At 39.3% G+C, this 25,292-nt stretch overlaps 1 protein-coding gene across 1 annotated transcript in view; it reads right to left on the bottom strand.

Annotated features, from left to right (window-relative positions):
• The window catches only part of CUBN (cubilin), a 336,941-nt gene that overhangs the window by 39,822 nt on the left and 271,827 nt on the right, over positions 1 to 25,292 (bottom strand). Inside the window, exons 57-60 of the mRNA XM_023223232.1 lie at positions 24,968 to 25,117; positions 13,159 to 13,359; positions 10,619 to 10,748; positions 5,821 to 6,038 (exon numbers count right to left, since the gene is read on the bottom strand). Of these exons, the coding sequence (XP_023079000.1) occupies positions 5,821 to 6,038; positions 10,619 to 10,748; positions 13,159 to 13,359; positions 24,968 to 25,117 (699 nt within the window). The remainder of the gene's footprint in view (positions 1 to 5,820; positions 6,039 to 10,618; positions 10,749 to 13,158; positions 13,360 to 24,967; positions 25,118 to 25,292) is intronic.

Here is a 25,292-nt window from a genome sequence, read left to right as displayed (position 1 = left end):
TCTTTCTTTCTTTCTTTCTTTCTTTCTTTCTTTCTTTCTTTCTTTCTTCTTTCTCTTTTATCTCCTTCAACTTCCTCCTGCCACTCCCATTGTCTTCCTTTAGCGTGAGAGACATTTTCCAGATGTTAAGGTAATAGGCAAAAACCCACAGGCGACAAACACAGATGACCTAAATATTGAGTGTGATCCGGGATTCCTAATTCTCTGAGGATGAAAGTAATTCAATTTACCTCTCTGTGTACAGCTTACCCAACAGTTACATTAACCAGGATTGAATTTTGAGAATGAATTGAATCTAGATAAAATCTAATGTGTTCTATATGGTATATTATTATATCTCATTATAAAATATGATTTTGAAGTAGGCATAATTTATCCATTTATTCTGTAAATCACTCATATGGACAATATTGATGGAGTAACAATTGTGCACCAGGCCTCTGCAAGGCCTGAGGATTTAATCAGAATGTAGCTTTTGATTTCAGATTTAGATTATAAAATGTACTTCAGGATTTGACGGTTAGGTGTCAGTGCAAAGTGGGTAGGAAAAAACAAGAAATCATTGTAGCATGATGTGGGCCTGTTGAGAATGTTGATCCCTGCCCACCCCACCCTCAGCCATCCCCCAACCTTGGAAATAGGGTCGGGGCGGGGCTTGAAAATTTGCGACGTCAGTATTACTTTCTAATACATGGAGTGTTTCACTCTGACAGCTAAGGTGCTTTCCAGAAATTATCTGCTTTATCCCCATGACATTCTTAAAAGATAAACAGTTGTAATATTTCAAATTGATCAGTTTTTTGGTAGATAAAAATTGAGTTCCAAAACATTATAGGGCTTTTCTAAAGCCGTATCAGCAGGCAATGATACCATGCATCAATCAGCTCTTTCCATCTAGACACATTTCTTTTTTTTTTTTTAGACAGAGTTTTTTGCTCTTGTTGCCCAAGCTGGGCACAATCTCAGCTCACCACAACCTCCACCTCCCGGGTTCAAGCGATTCTCCTGCCTCAGCCTCCTGAGTAGCTGGGATTACAGGCATGTGCCACCATGCCTGACTAATTCTGTATTTTTATAGAGACGGAGTTTCTCCATGTTGGTTAGGCTGGCCTCGAACTCCTTACCTCAGGTAATTCACCCACCTCGGCCTCCCAAGGTGCTGGGATTACAGGTGTGAGCCACCATGCCCAGCATTTTTTTTTTTTTGAGATGGAGTTTTGCTCTTATTGTCCAGGCTAGAGTGCAATGGTGTGATCTTTGGTCACTGCAACCTCTGCCTCCCCGGTTCAAGCAATTCTCCTGCCTCAGCCTCCCAAATAGCTGAGTTTACAAACATGCACCACCATGCCCAGCTAATTTTTTGTATTTTTAGTAGAGACAGAGTTTCACCATTTTGGCCAGGCTAGTCTTGAACTCCTGACCTCAAGTGATCTGCCCAAAGTGCCAGCATTACAGGCGTGAGCCACCATGCCCAGCCTACCTCACCATATTTCTACATTTGTTGGACTGCAATTCATTCTGTCCTTGTTACATATGTGCTTGGGTATTTTTGCCTTGGTCTCTTAGCAAAGGTCTCTGAGTCTGACCTTAATGCAACCTGACTCATTCTCCATGTGACAAATACCCCAGGTGGAGGAAGGCAGACAGTGGCACTTGTCATCAGCATGTGTGATCTGGGCAACAGGGGCTGGCTGGGAGCTTTGAGTCCAGGTGAGAGGTGAAGCCAGCTGAACTTCCAGGGTCAAGTGGGGACTCGGAGAACTTCTCTATCTTACAAGAGGACTGTAAAATGCACCAATCAGCACTCTGTAAAAACATACCAATCAGTACTCTGTAGCCAGCAAGAGGATTGTAAAATGCACCAATCAGTGCTCTGTAAAATACACCAATCAGCAGGATCCTAAAAGTAGCCAATCGCAGGGAGGATTGAAAAAAGGGCACTCTGATAGGACAAAAATGGAACATGGGAGGCGGCAACAAGGGAATAAAAGCTGGCCACCCCAGCCAGCAGTGGCAACCCACTCGGGTCCCCTTCCACACTGTGGAAGCTTTGTTCTTTCGCTCTTTACAATAAACGCTGCTACCACTCACTCTTTGGGTCCATGCCATCTTTAAGAGCTGTAACACTCACCACGAAGGTCTGCAGCTTCATTCTTGAAGGAAGGAACCAACTCCAGACACACAGGCACTGCCACCGCTTGTCCCTGAGGCTGTGTCTTCCCCATCTGTCTTCCTGTGCTGTCCCCCTGCTGTCTTGCAGGGGACACCCCTCAGTCTCTCCTTGGTAACTCACTAATTGAAATGCCTGCAGACCTCCCAACTAATAGAGCCAAGTTCCATTTTTTACACTGAAGTTTTGCTGAAGTGTTACAGAATATATCATTTTAGAAAAAAAATGAAACGATGGTACTGCACAGTAAATAAGTTTACTGAAAGCCCCTGATCTAACCCTATGTGTAGAAGTTTGGTGTGTAGTGTGACGTGCATATTGTGAATAGACCAAGCAACTCTCTGGTATGAGACCCCCTCAGCAAGAAGAACTGGAGACTCTGATGGTTAAAAACACATTTGCAAGTGTGAAGTGCTTTGTGCAGGACACACATAAGCAGAGTCAAGGCTGGAGCCACCCTACTGGTAAAGGAAGGGGCAGTAACTAAACCAGCAGAAGTTAACAGAACAGAAGGTGCTTAAAAGCATCCGTTCTGCCTACAGGCCATGCCCACTTAGCCAAATCCACAGCACCAACAGCTTTTTAAACTTTATAGGAGTACAGACCCCACTGACAATCTGATGCAAACTACGAACTCGGTTAAGAAAAATGGTCCGATTTGCAGATTATTTCAGTTTCACAGATTGCTGCAGCCCAGTGTAATCATTTTGCTGGTTGCCAGCCATTCAGGATCAATTATTCATATAGCGTTGGAGCACATGGGGGAAACAAGCAGGCACATGTCCATTGCAGTTAGAGATCAGCTCCTGCTTGCCAAATGTGCTTTCTCCTTACCTCACATCCCACGCACATGGGCCTCCAGCAGCAGAAGTTCCGAGGAAAAGGGAGACCCAATTTCACTACATGTTTAGTAATTAGCAACTAGGGATAGTTCCCCCAAATTTGCTGTGACTCACTAGCAATACAAACATAACAAATGCCCAAGACGAAATTAACCTAATAGTCACATAATTATATAAGCCAGTCTCTTCGACTCCTGAAAAATTGAAGCAGATGTACATAAAACATTGCCAAGTGTATAATCTAAATAGCAAATCTGCAAAACCCTACTTAGTGTTTTAGTTAAGATCGAAACAGAAATGTCATAGACTAAAATGGTCTCCTCTCCACATCAATTATTTACTAAGTGAAGATATTGTTTTCCAGGCTGAACAAACAGTCTTGTAAATGAAAATCCACTATATGGCCCACAAAGTTACTTTCCTCTCTTTAGGGGAGAGACAGGGTTGTTTTACGTAAATGAGTTGGAGGTAAAAGGGGCATCCTATTAGCCAAGTTTGTTTTCATCCAGAGCTATAACTAAAAGACTCTATAAACCTTACAATCAAAGCAATTCTTATTGTTCCTTCCCCCTCTCCTCACTACAAACAACAAAAACCAAAATGAAACAAAATTTAAAAGTTATGCAGAATGATCAATAAACTTGTCAGTGTGGTCTTGAAAGCTTTGTAAGACCACTGCAATGCAAAATTATAATACTTAGGTTTTCAGTTAAATATTACCATCGAAGAGTAGTTACAATGACTTTTTAAGTGTTTCCAAGTGGCTGATGGCATTTATGCAGATGAAAAAGAGGTAAAAGTCATCTTCATGAAATACAGGAGTAACATGATGCTGGCAAGGAATTCCATTTCTACATTCTCCACTTAAACCTTTTCTCTAACTGTGGCCAGAGGAAAACAGTAAGTGACTGTAATTGTCCAATGACTCATGCATAGACAATGCTTCTGACACTGTAAGACTTTTCCTCCTGTTAAATCACAATAGGTCTAAAAATGTCTTCTTTGTGGCTTGGAAAGACATAGTAATTTAATGAGGCTAGGGAACCCTGGCTCACTTGAGAAGCTTCATGCAGAAAACAGCAGCGAGGGGAGTGTTAACACAACAATTACCATTTTCTTGTGAGAATATATTAGGAAAAAGAAAAACAACTTGAAAGGTAGCAAAGCAAATGCAGAGATATGATATTTGGTCTAAAGTCTGTGCTAAAGGCAAGAATATATCCTTTTTTTGTGCAAAAAAAAAAAAAAAAAATCTCCAAAGGGAAAAAGCCTTCTGTCTTTTGTATGCTACTTCACTCACACGATTCTATTAGGGCAACACTCTGACTGCCCATGAGACTTGCTTTCAAGTTACTGTTGAAACAGCTAAGTAGGGGAGGTGGCAAAGGGATTTTCTGACACAATTTGTCTTGAGGTGTGTGGTTTACCGGGAAGCCTTCAAAACACAATGTCTAATTGCTTTCCTCAAATAATGCATGAAAAAATTCACATGCCCAATACCAAGAAGTTGAAGGTAAACCCTGTTTTGCATCAGAGAAACAAAGTTTATCCACACTATGGGAGAAAGAGAAAGTTTGAAAAGTGAATCAGGGTTATTATCACAGAAAACTGCCTGGATTTTTCTGAGTCTTCACAGAGTATGAGATTTGTTTGGAGAGCTGTGCATTTTTAGAACATTAATCACAACTATATTCAAATGGAAAAGGATCAAAACACTTTCCAGAGTCGAATATTAATGATCTTAGACTGTGTCACTGATGCTGTTAGAATAGCCAAACAGGTAATTGATTAACTACCTTTTATTTTAAATTATTCAAAGTTCTAAGTTAATTGGATCTGGGTGATTATTTCTCACAGGCAGTGTTTGATGTGGATAATTTATTTCTCACATGCAGTGGGAGTAACCTGGGGCATATTTTCAGTTTATCCTCTCACCTAACTTTACCTGCTCCCCTATATCACCCTCTCCAGTCCAAATTCTTTCTCAAGCATCAGCTTCCAACTAGACAGCTCCATTTAGACAGGTCTTCCAACTTAAAATACCCCAAATTACATATAACATTTCTCCCTTAAATCTTAGTCTCCTAAGGCACCACCATCCAACAAATTACCTATAGAAAGGCATCCTCGATTCACATCCTCATTAAAATATCATCAGAGTCCAAACACTGCGCTTCCAATATATTCTGCCTTCCATCTCTCAGATTTCTGCCCTTCCCTTGATCTCTTTCCCCTCTGGGTTCATCCAAGGCTTTGACACTTCCCATCCAGATTTCTATCATAAGTTTCTTCCTTCCCATGTTGTAGGTTCTTCTAGCCTTCCTCCACTGTGCTATCGAAGTGAATTTTTGTTTGTTTGTTTTGATTTTTGAGACAGAGTCTCATTCTGTCACCCAGGCTAGAGTGCAATGGTGTGATTTTGGCTCACTGCAACATCCATCTCCTGGGTTCAAGCAATTCTCCTACCTCAGCCTCCCGAGTAGCTGGCATTATAGGCACACACCACCATGCCCAGCTAATTTTTGTATTTTTGTAAAGATGGGATTTCACCACATTAACCAGGTTGGTCTTGAACTCCTGACCTCAGGTGAGACACCCGCCTCGGTCTCCCAAAGTGCTGGGTACATTTGTTGAATGATTTTTTTACAACATTAAAATATGTCATACATAATTTTTAAAACCAAGCCCTTACATGGCATATTCTTCTAAGCTTCAAGGAAAAGCAACCATAGTCAGTTGGGGAAAAAATTAAATAAAGCAGAAAGCTAACAGTCCTGAAAACTGGATTTACAAGTCCAGAATTCTTACCCAATGTCTGCCGGAAAGATATCTTCCAGCCTCTTGCTGTCTGAAATGAATCGGTATTGAACACCAGGAGCATACTATTATTCCTGCTTTTCACATTTGGTGGGCGCTTGGAACCACAGAATTTGCCAAGAAGGGGATCACTGGTATTGGCACCATCGTAAATTGCCAGGTAGTCATGGGAGCAGGAGGTGGAGGGAACCACATCAAAATCACTGAACCTGTGAAATGTACCTTGTTAATACTGATGTTTCCATCCGGACTTCTATTAAATTGTAGCTTTAGCTGTTGCAAAAAATGACAAGGAAAAAACTACCAGTAGAGCATTCAAGACTCACTTGACAGGAAATATTAGAAATCAAACAGTACTTTACTGATCAGTTCAAAAGTTTAGCCAAATTTGTTTTCAGTAATTACAATACACCAAAAACTGTGATAGCAGCTGGGGATGTCAAGGTGAGTAAGATACAGTCTTACCTTTCAAGGAATTCTAGGGCATATTAAAGTCCATCTGAGATCAAATTTTGATGAGTTGAACAGATATTTATTATTCCAGCAATACTTTAGTTTTTTAGGTCTCATTAAAAATACCGTGTTTACTCTTCCCTTTTTATTTTATGAGATGAAGTAGAACTTATGGGAAGCATGCTAATGTAACAGAAGATATGCTGGTTTTAGTATCATAGCTCCACTCTCCTTCTCACAGTCTCATTTTCCTCTTCTAAAATGAAGTTTATATTAAGGTCAGGTGAAGAACAGGAAATTCACATTTAAGACCTCTGTGGTGGTCACTGACACTTCTGCACATGGTCCCAGCTCTCTGCCTCCCCAGCACAGGTAGAATTGCCCTAGGCGCACACTTTGAGTTTTGACATGGCTGCTAGGAGTTTCTTTGACCACAGAAATGTAAGCAGAAGGGATACTTATTACTTTATGGAAGAAGTTTTACAAATGACTACTTGCTTTGCCACATTGCCTTCCCACTGCAGTGACGATCATGGAAGCAAATGTAAAAATGAAGCTTCCATCAGCCTGGGTTGTTGGATGACCATGACGAGTAGAGCTTCCGTGCCAGCCCACGCTGAGCACGCTCATTCGAACGAGAAATAAACTTGTTGAGTTAAGCTGCTGTGCCGTGGAGTTGTTTGTTACCATGTGCATAACCTATTCTGACAGATCCATCCCTAAACTTTTCTCTGTCTTATACTGTGTTTAATTTGGGCCTTATTCTTTGTCATGTTAAATAACGATTTCCAGAGTTTCTGAAAAAGCAAGGCTTCCTACATGGTTTTACTTTCAAGTTTTATGGTGGGTTTTTATAGCTTATTTTTAAAACTTGTTTAAAAAAATAAAATTTGATATCCTGTCCTCATTTTTGTAGGTTCTTCTGCTTTTTCTTTTTTTTTTTTTGAGACAGAGTCTCACTCTGTTGCCTAGGCTGGAGTGCAGTGGTGTGATCTCGGCTCACTGTAACCTCCGCCTCCCTGGTTCAAGTGATTCTCTTGCCTCAGCCTTCCGAGTAGCTGGGATTACAGGTGTCCACCACCATGCCTGGCTTTTTTTATTATTATTATATATATATTTTTTCAGTAGAGATGAGGTTTCTGCCATGTTGGTCAAGCTGGTCTTGAACTCCTGACCTCAGGTGACCCACTTGCCTCGGCCTCCCTGGGCTGGGATTACAGGCATAGGACACCATGCCCAGCCTGCATTTTCAATTTATTTTGGCAGTAGCTCTAACAAATAATTCACAATATGGAATAATTTTGAAAATATATAATAATATATATTTATATATAAAAGATATAATAAATGCTTCCTTTTAACAGCCTTGAGAAAAAGAAACTTAATTTTTTTTCCTAAAAGGTTTTGGTTGGTTGAAGGTTTTCAGATTGATGATGAGAAACAAAATGAAAAATGTATTGATTTTCTTTTACCACATATAACATTTAATGTTATTGTAAAAGATCAGGGAAGAACAACAGCTAGATAATTTTCAACAACACTGCATTCATTTTCATTCTCTTCAGACAACACATTTATTTTCCACAATAAGAATCCACAAAGAAAGATAAAATCTGAGTTTCTAAGAGGACTTAAATCTGCCTTGGCTTTTTGTTTTACATAATTTTCCCAGGAGAGCACAGAAGAGATCTGAAAAAGCCCATTAACAGAAAAACTTGTGTAGCCAGAATCTTTTGAGAGCCTTGGTAGAAGGATTTACATTGTATTAAGGTCTGTATCTTCTACCACATCTAGAATCGTATCTGTTTCATAGAATGTAGGCTCTTAATGCACAATAAATAATTTTCTAAACCTGCAGATGTAGACTGGGTGCAGCAGCTCACACCTGTAATCCCAGCACTTTGGGAGGCTGAGGCAGGTGGATCACTTGAGGTCAGGAATTCAAGACCAGCCTGGCCAATATGGCAAAACTTCATCTCTACCAAATAAAAAAAATATACATATGCAAAAAAAAAAAAAAATTACCCAGGCTGGTGGCACACACCTGTAGTCCCAGCTACTCGGGAGGCTAAGGTGGGAGAATTGCTTGAACCCAGGAGGTGGAGGTTGCAGTGAGGTGAGTTCATGCCACTGCACTCCAGCCTGGGTGACAGAGTGAGAACTTGTCTCAAATAAATAAGTAAAATAAAATAAAATAAAATAAAATAAACATGCAGATGTAAATTTGATTATGGTGAGCTCCATGATCCAGACTGAAAACTGAAAAAAAAATTTAGACTATGTGTGTGTGTGTGTGTGTGTGTGTGTGTGTGTATGGAGAGAGAGAGAGAATATATATAACATACCTCTATGAGGTGGAGTGTATACCATGATCGGAATGCTTGTGTTCCCCTAAATTCATATGTTCCCTAAGCTAATGGTATTACGAGGTGGGGCCTATGGGAGGCGATTAGGTCATGGAGGAGGACCCCTCACAAATGGGATTAGTGTTTTATAAAAGAGGCCCTTCCAGCTCATGAAGATACAGCAAGAAGATGCCTTCTATGAGCCAGAAAACAGGAGCTCACCAGACAACGAATCTGCCTTGATCTTGGACTTTTGCAGCCTTTGGTTGTTTATAAGCCACCCAGTTTATGGTACTTTGTTAAAGCCACCTGAGCAGAACAAGGCAATAATCCTACACATATAAAAAACAAATAGTGAGTCACAGTAGCAAATGGCTCCTCCCCCTTACACTTCCACGCCTGGGCAGGCGTGCTTCATAGGCCTCCTGCTCCTGGCCATCTGACAGTTTCTGTTCTTTTTTCCCCAGGACCTAAAGGACACTCTGTTTTCCTACAAATAGTCCAGGTAAGAGCTGTAGTTTTCTTTGAGGCCCAGCTTATAGCACAGTTACTGCCTGATACAGGGACCAAACCAGGCTTGATGAGAGGTATCTTTCAGTTTGAGAGCCAACTGATACAGGAGGCCTCTGGAAGTAAACTGCAGGGAGTACAGAATCTTTAGGGTGGAAAGTGGTCACAGACCAATAGAGGGGAGGTAGGTAGGTAGGTAGGTGTGGTCTTAGCTCCTCAGGCTTCTATATGGAAAGTCCTATATGACCATCAACTATATTACCGTTCAGTTTCCCACCACATGCCATACATATATCACTGAAATAGGCTGTCAGGTGAAAACAGTCTTGAACTTTATCATTCTGGAGAATGGGAGGTTGCATTGCCCTCATCAGTCTTGTTGGGAATAGGTAAGACTGGGGAGAAAAGTGATCAATGACACAAACCATCTCTCAGAGCATCAGTTTTGAGATGTTCTGACACAGAAATAAAAATAGATTTCTTAAGTAGTTAGAAAATGTATCCTTTGAGGCCGGGTGCGGTGGCTCACGCCTATAATCCCAGCACTTTGGGAGGCCGAGGCGAGTGGATCACTTGAGGTCAGGAGCTCGAGACCAGCCTGACTAACATGGTGAAACCCATCACTACCAGAAATACAAAAATGAGTAGGGCATGGTGGTGCCTGCCTGTAATCCCAGCTACTCAGGAGACTGAGGTAGGAGAATCTCTTGAACCTGGGAGGCAGAGGTTGCAGTGAGCCAAGATTGCACCACTGCACTCCAGCCTGGGTGAGAAAGTGAGACCCTGTCTCAGAAAAAAAAATTTAAAAAAAAGAAAAGAAAATGTATCCTTTGAGAGATTGTATTGGGAAACACTGAGGACGTGGTGTTTGGAGAAAGACTGGCATGAATACACATTTTGACTCTTTATGTGTGTGTTACTTTTGGAAAGCGATGTGATCCTTCTGAGCCTCAGTTTCCTCATCAGTGAAATGGGAATAATCTACACAATTCCCAATCTAGAATCTATATATACCTCATATGACTGTTTTAAGAATACAATGAGACAATTACGGTAAGTGCAAATCAAAGTTCCTTGTGTATAATAAATACCCAACAATGGCAACCGCTAGTTCCTTGTGCATAATAATTACCCAGCAATGGCAACCGCTTTCTCTTGCCCTTCCTCTCTCCTTTGATTTCAAGATGGGCGTATTATACCTTGACAATCCATTTTAGGATGCTCCTTCACAAGTGCTGGGAAACTACCACGGCTGTTTTAACTGGCAAGTGCTTGTTTTTTGCCCTTAGTTACTACTGGCTTGTGTGGAGAAGGGGACTGTCATTTGCCAGGTTGAACTATCATCTAGGAACCTCACTCCTCCGTGTAGATTTCCCTTCAGACTGCCGATGAGAATCAGTGCTCTCCACCAATAAAGGAATGGCTCTTCCACAAATAATGCTGAGAGGATTTTCTTAAGAAACCCAATTTGTCTTACGTACTTGAGCTCGATCACTTTGTCGTCACTAACGGTGATGGTATACAGACAGTGCATATCGTTTAGGTAGTCTGTGTACGAATAGGAAGGACTCGTGATGATTCCAGAAGAGAAATTGAACACACCACCACAGGCTGCAACAGAAGACAAGGGAATATAAAGAGAACAATGATTAGTTCCAGCATGGAAAAATGATTTAAAGAGATTCTATACTACTGTACATTTTTCTGTAAGAGAGGTAAGAATTATTTTTCTTAAAGTGACTTATATCTCCCTTCATTGTGTTTACACATATTTCTGATTTTTCCACTAGGAAGGAAAATGAAAGACAGCAAGAGGGTGGAAACAGGGAAGAATATTTAAAGGCACATCTTGGAAAGGAATCAGTCTGAGTCAAATTAATGGCCAGAGTGAAAATGACGAGAAGGAACATTTCACCTGTTGGAGTGTCACTATCCCTTCCCTATATTTCATTGACAGGTTGAGAGAGGGATGACAGCAGTAACGAAGTATGGAAAAGGCAACCAGAATGATGTTCTGGGCATATAGAGCTAGGAAAGATTGTGATCTGGAAATCTGAAATTGTAGAGATCCATGTCTCTTCTGTCAGGGATAGAATATTATAATGTAAAGTACTGGAAATCTTTTTGGAACTTTCCAGTTTAGTTCCTTCTGTGGGCTGAAATGCATAGCTCTGCAGTCTGGTGGATTTGCAGTCAGTTCTGAGACTGGTAAGGACTAAACTTGCCCCAGTTTGTATTAATATCACTGATCCTCAATCCTCAACAAGCAGGAGGAGGCCAGGCCCATTCCTCTCCAGGATTCCAGCAATTAACAGCTCAGAGCCTTGAGCTAGACCCATTAGTCAATAAAACAACAGATATAAAAATGTAATAAAGTCCTCTTACCTACAATATAAAATGATTATTTTTGCTTGGGTTTACATATGAGGATCAGATTGTACCTCCTGATGATCAATCTCACTGCAATGGAAAGACCCATCTATGTGTACTTGTTTTATGATTCTAAAATTATAATGGGGTTAACGCATTGTGAAGTATTTCCATGGTTTCTACACTATCAGTGGACACGTTCCACTTTACATCCTCAGAAATAAGGAAGAAAGTGTGGCTGCCATGTCAGGCTCTTTATTTCTTTACTGCTTTTGCCTCAGCTGAGCCCACCTTGCAGGGAGCAGTCTTCTTTATGTGCCTGTAAGTACTTACGTGTTCCAACCCCCGGGTCCATCTGTAAGTGAACTACATATCAGATATGGGTAGCAATCACTCCTTTCCACTTTATACACAATTATGTGGTCTCTGGAAGTTTATTAAGGCCTAAATAACTCCTATCTTTGCACAATATCAGCATTTGAAGTCTTAATATGAACGACACTCTTTAAGTGGGACTCTTATACTAGAATATATTGAATCTTGACTACCTCCTCATAGGAAAATGAAAGATTAAAGAGAAGAAGAAAATAAAGCAGGAGTTTACCTCTCCAAAGCAGCAGTTGTGCCAAAAGAATAAAACAAATCAATCATTTTCTTTATTCAACAAGATGACGGGAGAGGAAATGTTAACTGCGCAGTTCTATTCTGCTTGAGCCAACAGAACTACACGGCCATATGTAATCATACTTTACAAACTGTGGGAGTCAGGATGCAGATAGCAGCTAATGTGAACAAATTATGGAGGCCCTTTTCAGAAGTAAATACATGTTTTTAGTCTTCTCTGTGGATAGGAACAGTAATTTATTTCAAGGGAAACTATTTAGCTTTCTACCTTTAGCAATGGGTTTGGTGGAGCAAAGATGAAACAGACCCAAGACAGATGTTACAAGATTTATGTGCCAGTTTGACTGCAGCTGAGATGTCCATTAGATAGTATATAAATATTGTCAGCAAAGTAATCAGGCAGGAGGGGAAAAGACTATTCAAGATCGGGAAATGCAACCTTAGAATGTTCTGGGTAGCAACAAATGCCTCTGTCCAGTCCGTTGCTCCTCTTTTCTCTTTGCCTTTGATACAGAGAAGTTGTAAATTATAGCATAGTTTAATATGTCAATCTTTTCCTTTAGGGCTTGTGCTTTTTGCATAGTGTTTTAAAAAATTCTTTCCTATCAGATTGTAAAGACATTCCCTTATATTTCTTCTAAATATATAAAATATTAATTATTGTATTAGCAAAATGACTTGGGGAAATAAAACAGACATCTGGACAATTTGGACTAACAGGTAACTTTGTATAAGGGATGAAAAACAAAAAAAATAGCAGTAGTATTTATTTAACTTAAATTACAAAACAAAGGTCAATTCTTCATTTGATTTTCAGAGTAGTTCTAGCCAAAGTTCATGAAAAAGGTCCTCTTCTTTTTAAGAAAAAATGTGTATTTTTTTTTTAACCATGAACCTCATTGACAATTTTTTTCTCTTAAATTCTCTGAATCTTCAAGTTGGTGCTGTATGAATCATTGTGAAAACTCCTTGTATAAATTACTCAGGAAAGAAGAAAATTCCAAACTCTGTCATTACGGCTACTCACAGATTATCCTATAGGAAAACTTGAATCCAAAGTCTGTGATTTGCTCGTTGGAGTAGAAGTTAAGCAGAACCGGCCCAGCGACGGTGAGGGGAGCTGGCATCTCATTCCCACACACAGTAGCAAGTGGGGTGGACGTGAGGCTGTAACCTCTGATAATGTGCACGCCATCATTGACGCAGCTTCCTGTCACAGCGGAACGAGCTGGACAAGGCATGAAACAACCACATTATGATCAGAACCAACACAAACAATTAATGCCGCAAACGTAAAAACAAAAATGTGATGATGATTCATGCAATTGCTATAAAAATTAAAATGAGAAACAAGAGATATTTAACTTAGTTTCCTGTTGAAATGATGTTTACTCTAACTACAAAACAAGCACAGGTATGAGAAAACAGGTAGAACTTCACAACAGACACATTCCACTTTGAAACAATTCAGAATTTCCTTTCTTTAGATATGGCTCCTTTAATTCAGTGACTGTAAATTGGGGACCGTGTTGCCTCCCCAAGAACACCTGGCACTATCTGAAGGCATTTTTGCTGTTACACTATAGATTGGAGTAGAGACCAGGGATGCTCCTGAAGATGCTGCTATACACGGGGCAGCCCCTATACCCGGGACCCTCTGGGACCTACAAAAAACTACCTAGCCCAACATGTCAATAGCGCTGCTACTGCGGAAACTTGCTCCAAGCTTATGTCCAGATAAGGGACTCCTATCATGGAGTTATCATTAGAAACTCCTGTTTATTGAACAACCGTTTTAGATGTTCACACAAACACTATTAGCATAAGAGTTTAAGGACTATAAAATATATATTATTGTTTTGTTTGCTAATTATAATGCAAATATATGCTCCAGTCTACCATCCACCAAAGAAAAATATAAAACAAAATAAACAAGAAATTAAAGAGACATTTGTCCACCACAACATATCCAGTGGTTTTTGTAGGTGAACACATACTGTTAAAATATTAACTGGATCATACCTAATTTGTATTAATATGAAATGACACCCATATTGTAGCTTAATTGGTATCAATATGAAATTACATCCATCATGCATTTGTTTATGATTAAATATTCTTCTAAAACATTATATTAGGACCAGGCATGGTGACTCACACCTGTAATCCCAGCACTTTGGGAGGCCAAGGCAGGCGGATCACCTGAGGTCAGGAATTCGAGGCCAGCCTGGGCAACATGGCAAAACCCTGTCTCTACTAAAAATACAAAAATTAGTCAGCTGTGGTGGTGCGCGCCTGTAGTCCCAGCTACTCAGGAGGCTGAGGCAGGAGAATCACTTGAACTTGGGAGGCAGAGGTTACAGCGAGCTGAGATCGCGTCACTTAACTCCAGCCTGGGCGACAGAGCAAGACTCCATCTCAAATAAAATAAAATAAAACATTACATTATTATGAAAGGAATGGAAAAAAACCACGATAACTTTTGTGCCAACATATTAATGCCTATATCAAATTCCAACATATAGATGTGCCATCCCACATTCCATCAATCTCCTATTGCTTGAAATTCCATATTCTCCACATTTCTGTAAATAAAAATATTGTTGGAAAAAACAGTCCTGTACATAAATATTTGAGGAAGTTTTTCATTATTTCATCAGAATAAGTTTTTAGAAGTTAGATACTGGCACTAAGGTAAGATTCTTTTTCAGGTTATCGAATGACCCCTAGATCGGTGTTGCCGGCTTACTCTCCCACAGCATTTTTGGCATCTGATGTTCTTCCCAATTCTACATTTTCATTGCCCATAGGAAAATGTGATGCCCATTATCAATCATTCCAGTATCATCCTTCCTGTATATGGTCTCCCGCCCTAGGCAATTACTAAACTACTTTCTGCCTCTATGGATTTGTCTATTGTCACATTTCACATGAATAAAATCATGCAATATATGACCTGTTGTGGCTGGCTTCTTTTACTTAATATAATGTTTTTGAGGTCCATCCATGTTGTAGCATGTGTCAGTACGTCATTCCTCTTTATGGCTGAATATATTCCTTTTTATAGCGATACCACATTTTGTTTATCTGTTCATCAGTTGACAGACATTAGGTTTGTTTCCACCTTTTGGCTATGATGGATAATGCTGCGATGAACATTCATGTGTGAGATTTTGTGTGGGCACGTGATGCTTTCAATTCTTTTGGGAGTTGAAATTATTAGCCCCCAAATTAGGTTTGTATTTAATTTTATAAGAAACTGCCAAACTATATCTCATAGTAGTTACATCAGTATACATTCTCACCAGGGATGTGTGGGACTTCCAGTGCCTTGCACGGATGCCAACATTTGACATTGCCAGTTTTTTTACTTTTAGCCATTCTGGTGCATGTGAAATGAAACTTCATTGTGATATTTAATTTTAATTGCCCTGATGATTAACGATGTGAAATATTTTCCCATTTTCATTTACAAACCACAAAAACAAAATAATTTTATTTCATGGAGATGCTAACTTGAACATATGTCTAATGATCCACATCACCCCAACACACAAAATTTACCTACTTACAAACTCCCCATTGGGAATGACCAAAATTACATTATTTTATGTAAGCACATACTATGGCACAGTGGACTCTGAAATCAGACATCCTGTTTGCTGTTTGCTGTTAGATTACTCTTCCTATAAGAGCATGCTGACAAAATCATTATGAACACTTACTTTATAATTTCAAGTCCCCTGGCCATAGAAACCTTGGTTCAAATGTGGATGTGTGGCCTAATCCAATTCAATAAAGGTGAATTTCAACAGCCTTGTTTGACATTTGGAAGTTGGAATACAGGCAGTAGTATGCTGGTAAATATAACAACCAACTCTCCGAGAGATTTGTGGCATTTGCCAATTTCCACCGTATAAACACTCCCATGATAGCCAATTTCAAGCTATTAACAAGTCATTAAATGCAGAATAGGAATAGATGAGCAAAATTGACTCTTGCAAGGTGGTGCACGCCAACTCTAGCATACCATGGGATAGAAGCCATCTCTCTTTCTGATGTAGGTGAGGAGTACCCGCTGTGAGAGCAGCAACCCTACAGCAATGAGAAGAGCCAGCCTCATGGTGAGGCTCACACTCAAGCAGCACAAAGTAAAAATAGAAACAGTCGAATATTTGATGACATAATTAAAATGCTGAATTAAGAGATTTGCGGCACACCCAACTTTGAAACCTTCCAGAATTAAAAACCAATGAATTGCTCCTTTGCGTTTAAACCAGGTTGAATCAAGTTTCCTGTTAATTGTGACGTAAAACCTCCTAATGAACATGGTGGGTATTTTTGTGATTAGAGTCACTGTTGCTATTGTTTATACAACCCCACCATCCTGACCACGGTTGACTGATTGATGGATAATTCCAGTCAATCAATGGCAAGGCATGGCATGAGACCCAATACAGGCCAATCAGATGTGTTCAAACTGCAACAGAATAAGAGTCTATGGTAGGAGCCAAAGATACTAAACTTAAAAAATGTCTGCAGCCATGTTTACTGATACATTAAGGAAGCTAGGCTGCCATAAGGGAAAAAGAAGTTATTGTGCAGAAAGCAGCAAAAAGAGTGGGGAAGAGAGAGCATGCTGACAGATTCTTGTCCCTGGTTTCCTTTGTTCTAGAAGCCCTTCCTTTGATGAGATGAAAACACCCAATATCTTTCTTATAAACCCTACTTTGTATCTAAGCTAACCTGAAGATAATTTGCCACTCAAAGAATCTTGACAAATACTTTTTAAAAGTATATCGGTGCATTAAAGAGTTACCACACATTCTTAAATCATTTTAAGAATACATTCAGCTCCTTAGCTAAGTTTTTATTCAGCCTGCAGAAATCTTGAGGTATCAATTCAAGATATACATTTTTAAATTAACCTCAAAGAATTCCCTTATTTTGAAAATGCTGGAATAGAAATATGTCTAATTGGGCATAAATCTACAAGTTGAAAGCATGAAAGACTGAATTTCAATGGCCTTTTCATGTAATTAGAAGCAATATGATGTTGGAAAAAGAGGACAAAAAAGAAATAAATTAAACTCAGATTAATGGCTTGAATATTGCCAAATTATGTACCTTAGTTACAACCTCAGTATTTGTCTTCAAGACATCAAAAGCTCCACTGGAACTAAAAAAAATTTAAAGTAGATGAGTTTGAGAATAAAACAATTGTGCATTAGTTATAGAAATATCTTTAGCAACAATATATCAAGTTATAAAACCAAAATCACAGAATGTAGGGAAAAACTGCTGATGCTGGATTGAAATCTTGGTCCCACATTTGATCAAATAGGCTGCTATGCATGTGTTCTTTAAGTATTAAAGAGTTAGTTGTTCAGTTGTTGTGCTAATGATATAGTTGATCACAGTGGCAGTTGCCTTAGAAAACAGTGAAAAGGCTGTGAAACACAAAGTAAAGTGTCACTTATACTTGATTATGTTGACAAATAGTTGATTAAAGGAACTAGTTGAAATACAGAAAGTTCATTCACGAAATGGCAGTGGTACGAGACATAATCAAAACTCATTAACAATTTATTAAATGCCTATATTGAACAATAAGGAAGTTTGTTGGGGAAATGCAGAGGAAGTTGAGAAGGGATTTTAGATTTTTTGTAGATGACAATAGAATATCAACTAACTAAACCAATTATGTAAGACAGGCTGCTCCTTCTCAAAGCCTGATTCAGTAAAATGTAAAAGTTATAATATGTGGCAACTTATTTCATGGATTAAAACATTCTTGTATCCTTTCTAGTAGTAATTTCTTTAAGGTAGGATGTTATGCCCTTTCAAATTTTGTCCAAAAGAAATCAAACATGTACATAATATTAGAAGTCAGTAAAATTAGCTAAAGTCTAAGAAAATATCAAAAATTAACACAAATAAAGTAATATGCAAGAAAATGAGATATGTGTGTCACTAGGCATTAAGTACTTTACACACATACATCATGTTCTAAAGTTCTATATATCCCATCACTGTATTAGGTCAAAAATATCAGCACGATTCTTCAGTGAAAAGGTGCTTGGTGACAGACTAAAGGCATCAGAAAATAATTATATTAAACTTTCTATCATTATTGGAAGAGCCAATCGCATGTATAATCAAAATATACACAAAACTCTCATAATTGGGGTGACTGTCTTCTAGGGAGAGAAGGAAACTTAGTTGAGGTTTGGCAAAAGTTCTTCAAGGAGCAAGATGGATATCAAAGTTGAGTTTATGACCAAGAGGCAGCATTTGATCAGATATATGCGAACTTGTGAGGAAGAGAAGCACCCTGAAATTGAACAATACTTTCTCCGTGGACTAGAGTCCACGTCATGGGAACGGGAGCTCCAGTAATTCTTAACTCTATCTTCAACAAGTGACTTGATAGACATTTACTACTGAAATCTCTGAGCTGTAAAATGATTCCCTATAATTTGTTTTATGATTATTTTCCATCCTTCCTAAAAACTTTAAAACACATTCATTGTTTGAAATGGGCAAGGATCTACGCCATGTAGTAAAATTTAATTTTTTGTTCTATTTTTCTGGGATTTATTACTGACCAAAGTCTAATTCCAAACTTCGTCATAGTTCTAAGAACTATGAGAGAATTGAAGGAAAACTAAGGATGAGTAATTCCACAAATAGAATAAACTTGTGGGATTTAGAGTCGGACCACAATTTTTCTCCAAAGTTGGGGGAGGGGGTGGGCAGAGATACCAAAGAGGACTAGAGATAAGGGAAAGCCCTTTGTTTGGAATATTTTCATGTTGTAGATAAGATCAAGTATTTTCAGAAAATAAAAATGGGTTCTAGGGGCCAGGCACAGTGGCTTTCGCCTGTAATCCCAACACTTTGGAAGGCTCAGGCAGGCAGATTACTTGAGTTCAGGAGTTTGAGACTAGCCTCAATTAGCCTAAAATACACCAATTAGCCGGGCATGGTGGCTGGTGCCTGTAATCCCAGCTACTTGGGAGGCTGAGCCATGAGACTGGAATGAACCCAGGAAGCGGAGGTTGCAGTGAGCCGAGATTGTACCACTGTAGTCCAGCCTGGGCAATAGAGCAAGCCTAGGGAAGGGAAGGGAAGGGAAGGGAAGGGAAGGGAAGGGAAGGGAAGGGCAGGGAAGGGCAGGGCGAGGGCGAGGGCGAGGGCGAGGGCGAAGGCGAAGGCGAAGGCGAAGGGAAGGGAAGGGAGAGAGGGAGGGAGTGAGGGAGGGAAGGAGGGAGGGAGGGAAAGAAACAGGTTCTAGGCAGAGGCACATGAATTACCGGGTAGCGGTGACTGAGATCTGTCATCTGTCTTGTTAACTTTGCCCTGAGTAGCTGGCAGACTGGTCTCCTCTATGGAGGCATGATTCAGAGGAGGGGGAAGTAGGTACTAGTATACAGCTAAGTTCCATTGTGCACAAAGGTCAAACAAATTAAAGCAAATTCGAGTGTAACACAGGCAAACAAGGGATTTCACAGAAACGACACCATCCCCTCTAGTGCTCTGCCAATTGAATAAAATATCAATAGGAAACATTTCAAAAGGACCATTGCCCACTTTTTTCTAAAATAATGTGAAATGCGACCACATTCTAAATTCTTTAGAAACAACTGAGAAAGCAAAAAGAAGAAACAGTAGTTGAGCAATACTAGTTTTAAAAACATTTTAAAGAAAACTGGCAAAACTGATTTATTGTGCTTCTTGATGGGGAAAAAAGTCAAAAAGAAAAATCTAAAACTAATTTTTTTTTTTACTTTTTTTGTTTAAGCTTTCTATTAGGTATAACCCATAAACTGGGACTTAAGTTAATCAAAGAGAATTTAGGCAAATACTAGGTGTGAATCTGGGCACACTCTTCTTGGGGCTTTGAAGTCATCTCTAGAGGACAGTGAGCAAAGGCACTTGTCCCTTTGGTGCTTCGATCTCATGTGCTAAGTTCTGCTCCACCCTCCAATACTTGTCAAGAATTACTGGATCTGAGAAAAACTGAGTTTACAGTTTACTGCATGTAGAATTTTTAAATTGAGAATTTCTAAATTCCTCATTATCACCAAGGTGAATTAATGTTACTATCTAATTTTTTTTTTTTTTTTTTGACACGGAGTCTCGCTCTGTCGCCCAGGCTGGAGTGCAGTGGTGCAATCTCGGCTCACTGCAAGCTCCACCTCCTGGGTTCACACCATTCTCCTGCCTCAGCCTCCTGAGTAGCTGGGACTACAGGCACCCACCACCATGCCTGGCAAATTATTTGTATTTTGTTTAGTAGAGACGGGGTTTCACCGTGTTAGCCAGGATGGTCTCCATCTCCTGACCTCATGAGCCGCCCACCTCGGCCTCCCAAAGGGCTGGGATTACAGACGTGAGCCACCGCGCCCGGCCTCCTATCTAATTTTAATGAAAGAATAATCAGGTTTAGAAGGCACTGGCTTGCTTCAGTTTGCCTCATGAAGTGCTCTATCTATGAAGAAAACTGGATATATATATATATATATTTTTTAGCAGATTGAGGGCATCTAGTTGGCTACATGAATAACGAGAACATAAAAGTTTATTATTGGACTGTTTAATATTTGGGAAAATAAAATAAGCATTTATTTAATAATACCAGATTCCAAAATAAGGACAAACATCAATACTCTGTAGTCTAGCATTGGAAATGTAAAAGCAATGAGAAGGTTAGAGAAATTTAGACCAACATTAAACTTGGAGCAACTTACTTTGTGGTAAGCGGAAAGTAGGTCACTGAGCCGTTGTAACCTAAGAGTAGCGTGTGGTTCAACAATCTGTATTTTTCCCTTCATAATAAAACCTACCCTAAGCAGTTGTCAATGTTTAGTAGATGCCATACAGGGACAAGTGTGTTTCCTCACAGTATTTTGTAGCCTGGGATATCACATCTTTTCCTTGCCAATTCCACCTTTTGTGCTAATGGTCCACCAAGATGACAGATCTAGAACCTTCATCACCACCTAAGTCAACACTGGCTCTGCTGGGATCCTGGGCTCAGAAATGCTTAGCCATTTGAACAGGGTCTCTCAGAAACAGTTCCAAGTGCCTATAGCAGCTAGAAAGGCCAAGGCTCCTTCAATAAAGCTATGACCTTCCCTGAGAGCAATTCTCAGTTTCATCACAATATATTGCACATGAATCCCTCAGGCTCACTTTAGAAGGGCTGGGGAAAGGTTACTTTTACTGTAGCTAGCGAATCTCTAGCTTGGTGATGGTATTCAATAAATGTCAGCATTGATATGGTTAAGGATAAGAACCTAATTATAAAATAAATTTGATTAATGCCACCCTTTTGGGGAAGCATCATAATTTGATGAATCTATAGCCAGAAATTACTCAGGCAGCAGTTTGAAAATGCTGAACATTTAAACACTGGAAATGTCACAAAGCATTGTCATAAGGATATCATCTTAGAAAAGAATCAGTCTTCAACTGGGTGAGGATTGGCAAATCCATTAGTGGAAGCAGAAATCAAGCTAACATTATCTGACTTTCAGAACTACTATTATACATATATACATATACATATATATATATTAGACACACACACACATATAGCAAAGTGCTATATATATATATAAGTAAGTATCAGAAATGAAGCTGAAGTAATTTTCACAAAGCCACTTGAATAGCAGTAAGTGGCTGACCTGTCATTAAGATCCATCCTAAATGCTGTGCTCACTTTCCCTGTACTATAGTGAAATATTCCAGGGTTGCTCCCCTTTATCTCGCCTGATCAACTGAGCTCAGGGAGCTGTCTCAGGTCACTATAGAGTCTCTTATAATAATACATATACCATTGGTATCAGCAGTGCTTTCTGTGGCTTTATGGTATAATTACTAGAGTCTCCTTTCTTAGTCTGAATGATATGGTCTTGTGAGATGCACTGTTTATTTAACTTAACGAGCACAAACACAAAATCCAAGCCACATGTTGTTCCCCTGCTATTAAAATAATTGTCCTCAATTATAAAAATAACATAAAAGCTATAAAGAAGAAAATAAGCATCTCGAATAAATCTGTCACACAGTGGTGACAACTCTCGATGTACTGGTTTAATAGCCTTATAGATTTTATTCACACACATGTTATTTTAAAAAGAAAAGTGGATCATCTTATACAAACTATTTTGCCCTCCCTCAAGCCTTCATATATCATGGACATCTTTTTATGGTACTGGGATTTTGTGGTAGCAAATGCTGAAAAGATGCCATTTTACTTTATATTCTGTTTTTACAGTGACATACATTGATCTATACTTGGCATTGTTTTAAGCAAACCCATGTGCCAAAAATTACAACTGCAGAGAAGTAGGAAAAGGCAGTGAGGTCAGAGGAAAAAGGATTAAGTGAGAAAAGTTTTGTTAAATTTATCCATTTATGAGTTCTGACATGTCATTTTTATAAACCATAGATTTTCCAGATGTTGAATGCTATAGAATATTTTGCAAAGTGTAACATTTCACTGCCATGAGAGACTGGCCCAAGAGTAAGAAATTTCGAATATACCGAGGTAGCTTGACAAATTTGCAGATAAATTGTGGTTTAGAAATAGAAAGTTGATATGTAAAAAAAAATTAATATGGTTATGAGTGGTTGAAATTACCCGTCTATTTGAAAGGATTTCCTTTCCACTGTGTCAAAGCCTCCATTAAACACCAAGTTGTGTCTATTGTCAGTCAAAGCCCAGCCCAAATCAGCATCTCCACTGTTCCCTCTGCCAACAGCCCGTTCCCTAGAACGGGAGAATGAACACAGAGGGGCGCTAGTGGTCAGGAACTCAGGCACTGATGAGTGAGGACTGAGAAGATGAAGATGACCCAGATGAAGCAGAAGAAAGAACACCCCACGGTAATATTTAATAAAAGCAGGGCACATATATTAATTTTTTTTTTGAGACAGAGTTTTGCTCTTATTGCCCAGGCTGGAGTGCAATGGCACGATCTTGGCTCACCGCAACCTCTGCCTCCTGGGTTCAAGCAATTCTCCTGCCTCAGCCTCCCGAGTAGCTGGGATTACAGGCACGTGCCACCACGCCTGGCTAATTTTATATTTTTAATAGAGACAGGTTTTCTCCACGTTGGTCAGGCTGGTCTTGAACTCCTGACCTCAGGTGATCCGCCCACCTCAGCCTCCCAAAGTGCTGGGATTACAGATGTAAGCCACCGTGCCCAGCCTATATTAATTTTATTAATTCACTCACTCATTCAATATTTATTGAACACCTATGTTGACTCAACAAGACAGTTTCTCTCACTGGTTTGGTTAATAGTGTGTGCATGAATGTGGGTGTGTGTGTGCACGTGTATGTGTATAAACTTTAAATGTAAATGAATAAATTAAAAGCTATGTTAACATGAAATGTTTCAGACTTATTTTCTTTAAGCAATTTATGCAATACTTGTGTTCCTAAAGTTCCATTATATATTTTTTTACTTCTGGATGGAATACATAGAATAATACTTGTGTTTTAAAAATTGGATGAAATTTTAATCATGTTTACATTAAATCTACTCTGTAACATATTTTCAATACTTTCTTTAAATGGTGAGTTTTAGACTTCTGCCTCTACTTACTCCTCACTCATTTTTGAAGAATCAGTTAGAGTTTACTTAAGAATAAACTTATCTAATCCCAGCACTTTGGGAGGCCGAGGCAGGCGGATCACGAGGTCAGGAGATCAAGACCATCCTGGCGAACACGGTGAAACCCCGTCTCTACTAAAAAATACAAAAAAATTAGCCGGGCGTGGTGGTGGGCACCTGTAGTCCCAGCTTCTAGGGAGGCTGAGGCAGGAGAATGGCGTAAACCTGGGAGGCGGAGCTTGCAGTTAGCCGAGATCGCGCTACTGCACTCCAGCCTGGGCGACAGAATGAGACTCCGTCTCAAAAAAAAAAAAAAAAAAAAAAAAAAAAAGAATAAACTTATCTTCCATGGCTATTATCAAAAGACAAGAGATAAGTTTTGGCAAGGATGTGGAGAAAAGGGAACTTTTCCTGATACACTCTTGATAGGAATGTAAATTAGTGCAGCCATTATGGAAAAATGCATGGCAGTTTCCCAAAACATTAAAAATAGAACTACCATATGATCTGGCAAGTTCACTTCTGGGCATAGATCCAAAGGAAATCAAATCAGTGTGTCAAAGAGATTATCTGTACTGTCGTGTTCATTGCAGCATGATTCATAACGGCCAAGACATGGAATCGACCTGAGTGTCCATCAGTGAATGAATGGATAAAGAAAATGTGGTAGATATGCACAATGGAATACTCTTTGGCGTTAAAAAAGAAAGAAATCTTGTCATTTGTGACAACATGGATGAACCTGGAGGACATTATGCTAAGTGAAACAAGCTACACACAGAAAGGCAAATATTACATGATCTCACTAGCATGAGGAATCTAAAAATGTGGAACTCACAGAAGCAGAGAGTAGAATGGTGGTTGGGAAGGTATGTGGGAGTGGAGATTTAGGATATGCTGGTCACAGGATACAAAATTTCAGCCGGGAGGAATAAGTTCAGGAGATCTATTGTACAACATGGTGCCGATAGCTAATAACAAGGTTGAATACCTGAAATACTTAAGTACTTGCTGAATACTTAAAAACTGCTAAGAGAGATTTTAAATGCTCTCACCACAAAAAGTGGTAAATGAGTGAGTAGACATGCTAATTAACTGGATTTAGCCACTCCACAACATGTACATATGTCAAAACATGTTGTACGCCATAAATATAAAATTTTTGCTTGTCAATTAAACATAATTTTTTTAAAAGAATAAACTTACCTTCTAAGTGGAAAGACACAAAAGTCAAGAGGACCACTGACAGAGGATTAGCCTGTATGACATAGGTGCAATTCATGTTGTTGTCATATTGTTTTGGGTAATTTGGAGAAATGATGTAACCTGAAGGGCCAGTGAAATTACTTCCGCATCCTATGTGGGAACAAAACGTCATCATTAAACCATTTTTTTTTCATGTATCTATTTTGTCAGTGAAGGAAAGATGCATGTTCCTAAATTCTCTAGAGATATCATTCCCTGAGATATTCCAAATGGAAGAAGCAAGAACGAAGAGAATAAAGCTCTGATTTAAAAACATACATATGTG

This window comes from Piliocolobus tephrosceles, chromosome 9 (assembly GCF_002776525.5).
Source record: "Piliocolobus tephrosceles isolate RC106 chromosome 9, ASM277652v3, whole genome shotgun sequence".
Lineage (NCBI taxonomy): Eukaryota > Metazoa > Chordata > Mammalia > Primates > Cercopithecidae > Piliocolobus > Piliocolobus tephrosceles.
The sequence above is the reverse complement of the archived record's forward strand: the minus strand, read 5'-3'. Positions and strand labels throughout refer to the sequence as shown.